This window comes from Siphateles boraxobius, unplaced genomic scaffold (genome assembly GCF_051911475.1).
Source record: "Siphateles boraxobius isolate OS27281-9 unplaced genomic scaffold, OSU_SipBor_1 65, whole genome shotgun sequence".
Taxonomy (NCBI): domain Eukaryota; kingdom Metazoa; phylum Chordata; class Actinopteri; order Cypriniformes; family Leuciscidae; genus Siphateles; species Siphateles boraxobius.
In genome coordinates, this window is record NW_027509192.1 from 9279723 (window position 1) to 9292328 (window position 12606).

The 12606-nt window shown below is 40.0% G+C and overlaps 1 protein-coding gene across 4 annotated transcripts in view; it reads left to right on the forward strand.

Moving 5' to 3' along the window:
- Positions 1 to 12606, forward strand: part of met (MET proto-oncogene, receptor tyrosine kinase) — a 55046-nt gene that overhangs the window by 4868 nt on the left and 37572 nt on the right. For all 4 annotated transcript variants that reach the window (XM_077210720.1, XM_077210719.1, XM_077210722.1 and 1 more), the window contains exon 2: positions 759 to 1950. In XM_077210720.1, the coding sequence (XP_077066835.1) occupies positions 769 to 1950 (1182 nt within the window). In that variant the 5' untranslated portion in view covers positions 759 to 768. The remainder of the gene's footprint in view (positions 1 to 758; positions 1951 to 12606) is intronic.

A 12606-nucleotide genomic window follows, 5' to 3' on the forward strand; every position in this document is an offset into this window, starting at 1 on the left:
CCTCTTCTGGTACGCAGCCACAAAAGTGCTGTCCAAGTCAGAAGCACAAGGATCGTTTAGAGTTGCCCTCTTTCTTTTATCCGTGGATTTGTCATACACAGTGAGTGGTGAATTATTGAGGCTTCTACAATGCAAGGAAACTAGTGATATCATTGTTGTTGCAGTTCGTGTGGCTGTGATTTACAAGTGTCATTTGTTCGGAGTAGCTTCATTCATAAAGCTTTTGTGTCCTTGTGTTTTGTGCACTAATAGGCTCTATATATAGAATCCGAATTCTCACAAAAATGCTATTTGTTTTAACCCTATAAATCCTACAGTATCTTATTTTTATATACGGCCTCTAAATTAACAACATGATCAAAACTTGATCAAAAATGCCTTCTGCCCTCTGATTGATAGTAACTACTCAACACTACTGAGTTTTGGTCAGAAAACTACTGAGTTTTGGTCAGAAAACTAAGCACATCCCCCATCTTAATAAGTCATATTATTGGGAGATATAGAGTGACAATAGATTTTGTAAAAGCATCTTATGTAAGTAGTAAAAATCTCTTTGATTTACATTACAAGATATCAGAACAAGATATCAGAAGCTCCATATTCTCACTATAGATGCCTGATATATCAAATATGAAACAACATGAAACACTACTTTTTCTTAGAATTTCTTAATTCTTAGATTTGTATGACTGTTATTTCATATGTCAGGCTTTACATGGTTAATATGCTAAATAAATGTTGTCTTTTTTACCCCGCAGAAGAACAAAGATGAGAATTCACTATTCTGAAACCACTTGCATCCTCATCATCCTTCAAATGCTGTGGTGGGGTTTGAATAGTCAATGTGAGGAACCAATAGAAAGCTCCAAGCTCGATCTCTCTGTGACCTACGACCTTCCTCACTTTGTGTCTGACACTCCCATCCAGAAGCTGTTGGAATTCAATGAAACCGTGTACGTAGGTGCCATCAACAAGCTTTACGCTCTGTCAAAAGACCTCAAGAAGAGACATGAATATAATACCGGACCAGTCTACGAGGGTCCGGACTGCTCGGTGCCAAAACCATGCTTTGTTTGTGGAGCCAAGCCCCCCAACACAAACAACACCAATATGGCCCTGGTGATTGAAACGTTCTACGACCTTGAGCTCTTCAGCTGTGGTTCGGTGGGGAACGGCATCTGCACCCGTCACGTGTTAGAGGATGGACCCCTGGATACGGATGTAACTTGCATGTATTCTGAGAAAAACAAAGGTAGCAGCCACGGTTGTCCAGACTGCCTGGCAGGACCCTCTGGCACGCAGATCCTCAACGTGATGAGCAGCGGTGTAGTGCGGTTCTTCGTCGCCAACTCTGAGCCTCTTGATATTACCAACCCTCGTCTCCACCACACCATCTCCGTTAGGAAGATGCGTGAGACTCAAGATGGCTTTGAGTTCTTTTCCGAGCAATCCTACATGGACTTGGCCCCAGGTCTCCGTGGAAACTACCCACTACGCTACGTCTACTCCTTCCAGAGTGGTCCGTATGCTTATTTTCTCACCGTCCAACGAGAAGGTGGCAGCTCGAATGCCTTCCACACGAGGATCGTACGCATGTGCTCTTCGGATCCTGAGATCTTGCGCTACGTAGAAATGCCCTTTGAGTGCATTTACTCTGAGCGGAGGAGAAAGAAGCGCTCGGCCCAGGTGGTTTTCAATGTTCTTCAGGCTGCGCATGTGGCCAAAGTCGGCTATGACTTTCAGCAGGAGATGGGCCTGAAAGAAGGAGAGGACGTGCTGTTTGCTGCCTTTGCCCGCAGCAAACCTGACTCACCGGAGCCCACCGCCAGCTCTGCCGTTTGCCTTATCTCCATTTCGGACATCAATAACTTCTTCAGGGATTTCATTCAGAAGGGACACACGAGGAAGCTCCATCACTTCCCAGGGTCTGAGGAGAAAACCTTCAACCAGGTAAGGTTTCAACCAAATTATGCATTTTCTCCAGTCAATTTTAGCTAACGTTGCCCAGCCGAGAGCAAATCTGACTTCTTGTCAGCCCAATTGCTTGTCTTTATCCTCGGACCATCATAAATCACTGACCCTGCTCGTCTTTTTTACTTATCCATCACCATTTGTTGGATCAATCAGTAAATCATGTAGATCAATAAATGACACAAATTTAACCGCTGACGACTCCCTGAGGGCCTGTCGATAATGCAGGGCTATTACTTTCCAGAGTTCATTACAAAACATAGTCATACATCGCTCTGATCTGCATAGTAATACACAGTGGGTAATGTTTTGAATATGTAAAGATAAAGCCTACAAACATACCTAGATGCTACTAAAGCTGGACAGTGGACATCACAACACAGAAGGTGAATGGAAAAGGCAGGGTATCAGTACAGATTTACAGATTTGATTCTGATTCACGTTCATTTTGCTCCATATGAAAGGAATTCTCTGTAAGCTAAAGCAAATAAATGTAATGTAACTTACAGAGAGCCCTTTTAAATGGTGCATTATATTAAAAAAAAAAAATTTGTGCATTGATTTTAAAAATGAACAACAGGGCATGTGCAGTTCGACTATGCTACTTATTTAACATGTAACAATCAACACAATTTTGTGGACTAAGGTGAATTTTAAATATTTATTGTGTAAAACTCTTAATATGACAATGTGTGAGCACTTCAGTCATAAACTCAGTGGCGTAGATTCAAATGAAGATTGTGAATTATCTGAAAAATCGGTTTGTTTGAAGTCCATGTGAATCAGGCTTGTTTAACAGTAACAACCCATGCTGTCCGCTCTCTGTACTTTTCTATTTGCTTGTGTGTTGTCTTATCAGAGTCCATACAGCGGGGAAGACCAGATCACTACACAGCAGGTGTTCTTCAACTGCCTATAACAGCCTTTGTACTGGTCGCTTTAGCAGTTCATATGGGCCAGACCGGAGCGGCTGGCCTCGTCCCAAAGTCACACAGATCTCAAGTCTGGTGTAGTTGCTTCAGTGCCTTGAACTTTATCTGGCCAAGCTCACAAAGTGCACTCAGTCATTTATTACAGCAGAAAATCTGCAGACTTAAGCACTCAAGACATTTTTAAATATTTTCATTCTGTGGAACCTTGATCCAAACATCTGCTCAAAGTCAGCTGCGGTTCTATCAGTTTTCATTATGCGGATGTACAATATCTTAAATGGCAATAGCAGTTGGAAGACATTTCCCTAGGCGTCTTAGAAGAAGTGTTTACTTACAGTTTGAAAGGTATGTGCGTCTGTTTCCAATACAGTTTTTGTCCATAAGTGTATTAATGTGTTCATGTGCGTTTGTTTGTTTTGGGTGTGTGTGTCTGAGTGTGTTAAGTCCGATGGCAAATCATAGTGCCATCGTTGAGAATTATGATACCGGTAGCATATGTTATGCAGAGTCTGTCTTATCATCCCATAAAGGGGCAATTGACGTGGTGTCATAAAACCATTACATTGTAAATAGACATGATAAATTGATCTCAATAATATCTTGTTTTTGCTCTTAGACAACCGACTCCACAAACTGGGCTCCAACATCTCCTGCCTTTATTTGGAAACAGCAGGCATCTGAAACTGTGCTTCAGTTTTGATTGAATTTAGCCTTGCTTTCCTGTTTTATTTGTTAATGTGGAGCCAAAGTTATATGAATATCATATCATATAAATCACCAAAGTCCGTAATAGACTCTTACCCTTCGAGAGAAAGACACCACATCTTTCTTACTTCACCCAAGCTCTTAAAATTATCGATCGGCCAGTCTGCTCTAGCTCAGCAATATTCGTTAATAAAACAGACAGAAATATAGTCCTTATTGTTTGGAATAATGGATGTATCTGAGTTGGAACCACCCCAACAAACCCAGCACCCCCCTGTCTTGAAAGAGCAGAGGGGAAGGGGACACTTGAGACCGGCAATAACAAACAGCCACATTTAAGGTCAAAATTATCATTAGATTACAATTGATCAGGGGAACAACTGGCAAATGCTGATTACTTTAAAATTGAATCTGAAGCTTGATTGATTGCCGCCTGTAATATAATTCCCAAAGAGGGAGTTTTGATCGACAGGCATTTTAATTATTACGGCCATTGTGGCTAAATGAACATGCTTTGAGATGGCAAGTCTAAAAGTGTAAAGAAAAGCGAAAAGGCAGTGCATTGATTTTAACTTACTTTGTACACATTTTCCCACATCTTTTTGACTGTGAATAAGCCCATATCAATGTAAATCAGATACTTTTAGCTCTTTGTACCTCGCTCAATCTTTTGCATTACAGTGTGTTTTGGTCATGTAAAGACAGGGTGACACGCTAATGCACTGTACTTAGCACTTATAAAAACCATACGTGCAGCTGCCTGCTTCTTCCCAGATGTGTTTGCGCAAAAGCGGCAAAACCTGGAGAATTTATTGGCCACGGCTTTAGCTCTGGGAGGTGCAAAATCATGCTGAAAGACACGGTACTTGTTGTATCCTGTCTCTGCTTGGAGAAGCTGCGATAAGCATCCTGCATGGTTGCTTTTCTTTGAGTATGCATACATGTGTAAGAAATGTATTCTATGTGGGTGAGTTGATGTTTGTACTGGGGAATTAAGTCACCCTGAGTCATTTCTGGCAAAAGCACATAAACGCAGGCACGTACACGTCACAGACCAACGGCTCTGAGTCTGACCAAGGGGCAGGTGGAAGTGTGCAGCTGTGTGTTTTCTCAAAATGTCAAGCCCCTGCAGTGAGCTCATGTTGGCAGCCTTGCCCTGGCGGGAAACCTGCGTGACTGTAGACTATAATGTTAGCTAGAGGAGACCGGACAGCTGGCATCCAGGTGCGAACTGCTCATCTCATCTACATCTGGGGATGAGAGCACCTGTGGGGATGCATCCTGAATTTCATGTCCTTATTTTTGCTGTGTTAAGTTTTCAGTGTCCTAAAAGTCTTCTTTAAATGTATATACACTACCATTCAAAAGTGTGGGGTTGGGAAGATTTGTTTATTGAAAGAAAGTTATAGTACTTTATTCAGCAAGGATGCATTAAATTGAGCAAATAAAATATGGCAGTAAAGACATTTGAAATGTCACAATTTCTATTTTAAATAAAAGTTATTCTATATTGAACTTTCTATTCATCAAAGAATCCTGGAAAAATGTGTCAACTGTTTTCAACATTGGTAATAATAAGAAATGTTTCTTGAGCAGGAAATCAGCATATTAGATTGATTTTTGAAGTAGCACTGAAACCTGGAGTAATGGCTGCTGACATTTAGAAAGAAAATAGATATTAAAATTGAAATAGAAAATAGTTACTTTTCTTTTTTATTGCATTTAAAAAAAATTATTTTATACAATGTAATTTTATATTTTAGCGATTAAGAGTTCACCAGCAGCTTCAAATAGTTGTCTGCTGCTCAACAGTGGCTTTTTTTATAGCTGTCCTTTTAATACAAATAATTTCTTTGACAAAAACTTGCCTTAATAAGCATTTATCTGACTGGGTTCTTCTGTGCTGTAAATCATTCACACATTTTTTGACAATTCAAAAATCCCTATTCAGTTTTTGCAAAACATTAGTTGGTTTTATCCCATTTCCAAGACATTGCACTATTTCATGCTTTTCATCTTCAGAAAGATCTTTCTTCCTCGCCATATTGCATAACTGTGACTTGCTTAACAATGTTGAACAACCTCCTTGAGTAGGTTTTACATTTACCTAAGAAGACCTGGCAAACTAAATAACCAACCTGTCTGAGGTTGATACAAGTTACCTAAAAAGATACGAGAAATAAAACAAACACTTTCTTTGAAAAACTAAAATCTGAAAGTTTATTGTACTAAAATCCTACTATGTCACTTGCGTAATAATTTGGAACACAGTGTATAATGTTAAATTTCGCAGATTGGTGCTGCACATCTTGCACTTATTTTCATCTACTTTTATCAAGTGATTCAAGACATTCTTGCGTGTTTTCAAAGGCATGACAAGAAACCATTTTAAATAAAACATAGGCCTATTCTTGAAAAAAATTGACGAGAAAAAATAACAGTGGATTATTAATATCAATGTTTTTGAAAAAGAAACATCTAAAAGGATGGAATATGACCCAATCATGATCAATAATGCAGGCATTGCCGCTTGAGCTGATGCTAAAGAGTGAATGACACCGGTAAACTAAAGCGCTAACAGGTTAATAAACATCCTATTTCCTATATGAGATTAATCAGATATATACTACAACAAAAAATATTATAACTTACATCTGCACATAAAGACACAAATGCGGAAGTGAACTTGACCGCGCTTGTCTGAATGTGTAACTCTAGTTCTTCCCGTGACAAAAACGCTAAAACACAGGCAACTAAAGCACAAAGAATTTACAACATTCTATTACAATAGTGTTCTCATTATAGTGTTATGTTTATGGCAGATTGGCTCTGCACATCTTGCACTTAACTGTATTTTCATGATCAAAGTGATTCCAGGCATCACTGCGCTCTTTCAAATACATTCCGTCTGGACTGCTTGCTGTCCTAACACTTACCAATCAGACCTCAGGTACCGCCCAAAATGCTGCAATAACCAATCATCGTTTTAATGATCGATCATTGCTGTCACGTACGAGTATATATATAATGTATGTATGTGCATGTATGTATGTGTGTGTGTGTGTGTGTGTGTGAGTTGTTTTTTTCTTTCTGTCCTTGGACTGTTTTCCCGCTCTTGCCGCACTTGTGTATCTTAAATACTCCCATAAAGCAGTTAAGCATACAACTGATAAACGCTTGCGCTCACAATCTGTCCTTTAGGAGGAACTTCACATAAAAACAAATACACGATTGGCTGATACTCCACTGTTTACACCAGGTTTACTGCACCACAGCTTCCTCCTTCGTTGTTGTGATGACTGGCCCATGTATTTAACGCAGCCTTCAGGCTTGAAATATTTGTTGGTGCTCTTCTGGGCTTAATTCAGAAACATGTGTAAGTGTCATGTGAAGGGAAAGATTGTTTTGGTGAGTCAGTGGCCCAGAGGCATGTTGATCCATCTCTGGCATCCACCATACCTTCTCTTCCTCATTTTTTTTACTCCCTCCAGTAATTTCCTGCTCTCCGGGTCTGTGAGCACAAGGCTTCATCAAAGAGCTCAATTTTGAAACCTCCATGTAAGGTTAAAGACATCCTGACCAGGTGTAAATCAAATACCCGCTGAAGCATTTAATGTGCCCGGTCAGGTTGGATATTCAATCAGCCCGCACTGCTAAACAAATGGAGTTGACCGATCCAGACTAATTGTGTGGTGCAGTTCAAAGACCTCTACTAATTGTTTTGGCTTACACAGCAGATACCACAAATAAACTTTTCGGGGTATGCTAGGACTCAACCTCCCCCACTAGGTCAAAAGAGCCATTACGCTGAGCTGCCCTGATGCTAATACCGGCACAATGGTTCCATAGGGTGCCGGCTTGAATGAATGTGTGCTTAAGTAATGGAACGGATTGAATTGGCCAGGAACTATTCTACTTTATCACCTGGTGAGAACTTAACAATGCACCACAAATAAGAGCTTATCTGCGGCTGTCCCTTCACCTCATTCAGCACGTCAGTCAGAGACTCCCAAGCTTATCCCTCAGAAGACACGTCCTGTGTGATCGTGTGAAAAGAGAGCAAGCTTTTACCTGATACCTGACTTGTGAGTTTTGTGGGGCATGACACCCAGTGTTTGGTCAGCTAATGGAGTGGACTTCAGGTGCCAGTCATTCAGGGTTCGAAGCAGTGTGAGTATTTATGGGAATCAAAAGGAATTTTATGATTCTGGTTCTGACTCAGATTCTTCTTAACGATTTCTGTTCCTTAATGGGTTCATTAACTTTTTTTGGGGGGGGGGGAGAAATGTAATGCTTATTGCAGCAATCTGTCGTCAACATATCGTTTCAGATTTCAGCAAATCATAAATATATTAGTTTTTATTATTTAATATTAATTATATTAAAATTTTAGCTAAAAAAGCCAGACTTAAGGAATGAGAGACTTAAGGAAACTATTTTACTTATGTAATATTCAAAGACTGCGTAGCTGAACAAGAGGACAAAGAGTTATCACCTTTGACTATTATATTCAACAAATCAATCTCCCCTGCCTATGGACAGAGATGGATCTGTTCCCCCCTGTACCTCAAACAGATGTGTTTTATTAACGTGTTAGTCTGACCAAAATCCCTGTAGGGATTTATCAGGGGATTTGTACAGTATCTGTACAAAAAAGGCAATAAAAAGACATGCAACTTCCAGTAGTTTACCAAAAGATGGCACAATGATGCATCGTTCTACCATGCGGTCATGCTTTACATATTACCGCCATGCTCAATTGTTTTTTTTTCCAATTATTGCATAGTTTTACACATTTAGTATAATAGCTGACTGGCACTGAAATCATGTGTCATGAAAATGATGCCCCCTGCTCGATTTGAATCATAGTGCTGAGTAATATGACTACAAACGACAGAATTTGCTGCATGCTTATACTCTTTTATCACGTCAGGTGTGTTTTTCTGGCAGAAAGAGGGCATTTTGAGAGTAAAGTCCTTGATCTTTGCCTAGGTAGTGTGTTTTTGCTAAGGCCAAAATTGACATAAGGATTTCATCATATCTGCCTTTTAATGTCAACTAGGAAGGACGGCTCATGCCAACTACTGATAATAAGCCATTTGAACTGTGTGTTAATGTCTTCCAAGACAATATGGCTCTGTTTACAACTGGTATTAAGATACGTTTTGGTCAGTCGGATTATGAGAAGACGAGGGAGACACATTCCCGTTTTTATCTGGTGTTTTAATTAGTCTCTTTTGTCCACTTTCGACCACTTCCGTCCTGATTTCTTCAAGGGGAGTGGCCTATAGGTGGGTAAATGTATGGGCTTTTTCAGAATCTTTCGAACTAATGGATGAAATAAGAGAGCTTTCGTTTCTGCTCTGATAGCCACAAGACCATGCCTATTGCAGAGAGTGTGTTAGAAATCAGGAATGGTGAGAGAACATTGTGCTTGGTATATTTTTCGTCTTCATTCGACAGTTTAAATCCCGTCTGGCAAGCACACTTCCCACAATGTTTACACGTTAGGTCAGTAGGCAGGAGTAGTGTGCCTTTTTAGGTTGGTCGAACGCATTCGACTGCATGAGATTCTACACTACGAAAGCAATCCGGTCAAATGCGTTTTTCGACTACCTCTGGAAGTGGTCGAAAGTGGATAAGCTCAAAACATTTTAGAATCCATTTACACCTGTGTTAAGCATCGTCCACTTGTGATCGGATTGACGAAAACGCCTCTTAATATCAGTTGTAAACCGGACCTATGCCATTTGAAACAATAGATTATCATCGTACAGCCTTTTTTACAGCATATTAAATGTGTCAAGAAGTATGGACTTAGCACATGTTCATTCTCAGCTTTTTATGACTTTAAGGGAATTTCTTCGGAGCAAAGTTCTCGGCAGAATGTCATGTACGGGATATAAAAGAGCTGAAATTAGGAACAGAGAATCTGCAAAACTCTTTAAACAGCTCCCAAAATAAAACTCTTGTCTGATCTGTCCTGTCAGAGGCACGTTTTGCTCCCTCTGACATGTGAAAAAAGGGTAAGATCATCACAGAAAAGCAGCCCTGCCAAGTCTTTACAGTCAAGATTGGAATTGATTATTATGGCCAACTGCAAACCAGGCATTTGAATGCTCTGCCTCTTCCATAAAGGACTGGATTTGATCTTTTAAAGGGTCTCAACGCTTCATGGTTTTAAATCAGTGCTTTTTACCCTTTTATCAGATCCATGCTCCTTGCATAAGGGTGGAGGTTTTTACTCCAGCATGCTTGTGGACTGTGGCAGAGAGCAATGCTTTGAGCGTGCTCATCTTGTCTGCTTTAATGAATGGGCGTTTCCGCTAATGCTTTGAAAAGATCCATGTTGGACGAGTAAATAAGAACAGACCTCGGGGCCTCTGGAGTGGACTCCCCACTAAATTATCCCCTCTTTGCTTATGTCTGTTTATCTAATTGAATGGATGAGCATGGTTCATAAGCACGTCCATAATGTTTCACTGTATGTCAATAGAATGATGGCTTTCTCTCTCGCCCAATATGTGTTTTGACTCGCTAACTGCAAAGGATTGATGAAAAAATAATCTCGATTTCAGTTTGATTAATTTTGTCTCACTAGTTTGATCCAGGCGTATTAATCATGGTGATCTTTGAGCGAATCGTCTTGTAGCATGCAGCAACAAGTTCAAAATCTCTAGATGAGCAGGGATTTAACCATGAGCACTTGAATAAATGGATTCATTTTTTAGCAAACATACAAGCAGTTGTACCGGGCCATGTTTTTTGTTTCCCAGTTGGAAACCTGAGTGAGGAACAAAGTCCCCTGCTGACAGATCACTTGACTGCTGGATTGGGAGAGCAAGTTGAGAGGTAAAGAGTGAGAGAAGTGAAAATTGAGTAACAAGACAAGATAAGGCCAAAAAGAGGAACGTGAGTCAGAGAAACATGAGAAGAAAACTGAAAACAAAACAAAAAATGAGTAGGAGTCAACAGCATCTTTCCCAGACAGCAGCTGTTAAAAATCAAGCTGTGACTTTGACGGTCTCCAGTAGACTACGGCTGAAATAAATGACATTTGAGATATTATTTTTCTGTGAGATATATTGTGATATGAAAATAAATCATCAAATGAGCTATATTTGGAAATTAATCATTCTAGAATGACTGGGGTGAATTTGTTGATTATATTTGTGATTTATCAAATAAAGTTTTTAACAAAATAAGAAAACTTACAATAATAATGTACTGTAAAATAAAACTATGCCTAAAAAAAATAGGCCTACATATAGTACAACTGTAAAATTACAATACTAAAATTTACATCTTAATTTCTTCATTTTCAAACATTAAACCATCAAGCTTTTTTATCATAATACTGCTTAATGAGATATTCAGATCACGAAGGCTGCAATTAAATTCAATATATGTACTGTCGGTTTCAGAGTGAAGCACGGCACTATGTTGATTTACATGCATACAGCTCATGACAAGTAAATGAACTAAGCTGCTCTGAGATAACAATACAAGGTCCTTCTCAAAAAATTAGCATATTGTGATAAAGTTAATTATTTTCCATAATGTAATGATAAAAATTAAACTTTCATATATTTTAGATTCATTGCATACCAACTGAAATATTTCAGGTCTTTTATTGTTTTAATACTGATGATTTTGGCATACAGCTCATGAAAACCCAAAATTCCCATCTCAAAAAATTAGCATATCATGAAAAGGGTCTCTAAACGAGCTATTAACCTAATCATCTGAATCAACTAATTAACTCTAAACACCTGCAAAAGATTCCTGAGGCTTTTAAAAACTCCCAGCCTGTTTCATTACTCAAAACCGCAATCATGGGTAAGACTGCCGACCTGACTGCTGTCCAGAAGGCCATCATTGACACCCTCTAGCAAGAGTTACCCTTAAGAGACACAGAAAGAAATTTCTGAACAAATAGGCTGTTCCCAGAGTGCTGTATCAAGGCACCTCAGTGGGAAGTCTGTGGGAAGGAAAAAGTGTGGCAAAAAACGCTGCACAACGAGAAGAGGTGACCGAACCCTGAGGAAGATTGTGGAGAAGGACCGATTCCAGACCTTGGGGGACCTGCGGAAGCAGTGGACTGAGTCTGGAGTCGAAACATCCAGAGCCACCGTGCACAGGCCTGTGCAGGAAATGTGCTACAGGTGCCGCATTCCCCAGGTCAAACCACTTTTGAACCAGAAACAGCGGCAGAAGCGCCTGACCTGGGCTACAGAGAAGCAGCACTGGACTGTTGCTCAGTGGTCCAAAGTACTTTTTTCGGATGAAAGCAAATTTTGCATGTCATTCGGAAATCAAGGTGCCAGAATCTGGAGAAAGACTGGGGAGAAGGAAATGCCAAAATGCCTGAAGTCCAGTGTCAAGTACCCACAGTCAGTGATGGTCTGGGGTGCCATGTCAGCTGCTGGTGTTGGTCCACTGTGTTTTATCAAGGGCAGGGTCAATGCAGCTAGCTATCAGGAGATTTTGGAGCACTTCATGCTTCCATCTGCTGAAAAGCTTTATGGAGATTAAGATTTCATTTTTCAGCACAACCTGGCACCTGCTCACAGTGCCAAAACCACTGGTAAATGGTTTACTGACCATGGTATTACTGTGCTCAATTGGCCTGCCAACTCTCCTGACCTGAACCCCATAGAGAATCTGTGGGATATTGTGAAGAGAAAGTTGAGAGACGCAAGACCCAACACTCTGGATGAGCTTAAGGCCGCTATCGAAGCATCCTGGGCCTCCATAACACCTCAGCAGTGCCACAGGCTGATTGCCTCCACGCCGCATTGAAGCAGTCATTTCTGCAAAAGGATTCCAGACCAAGTATTGAGTGCATAACTGAACATAATTATTTGAAGGTTGACTTTTTTTGTATTAAAAACACTTCTTTTATTGGTCGGATGAAATATGCTAATTTTTTGAGATAGGAATTTTGGGTTTTCATGAGCTGTATGCCAAAATCATCAGTATTAAAACAATAAAAAGA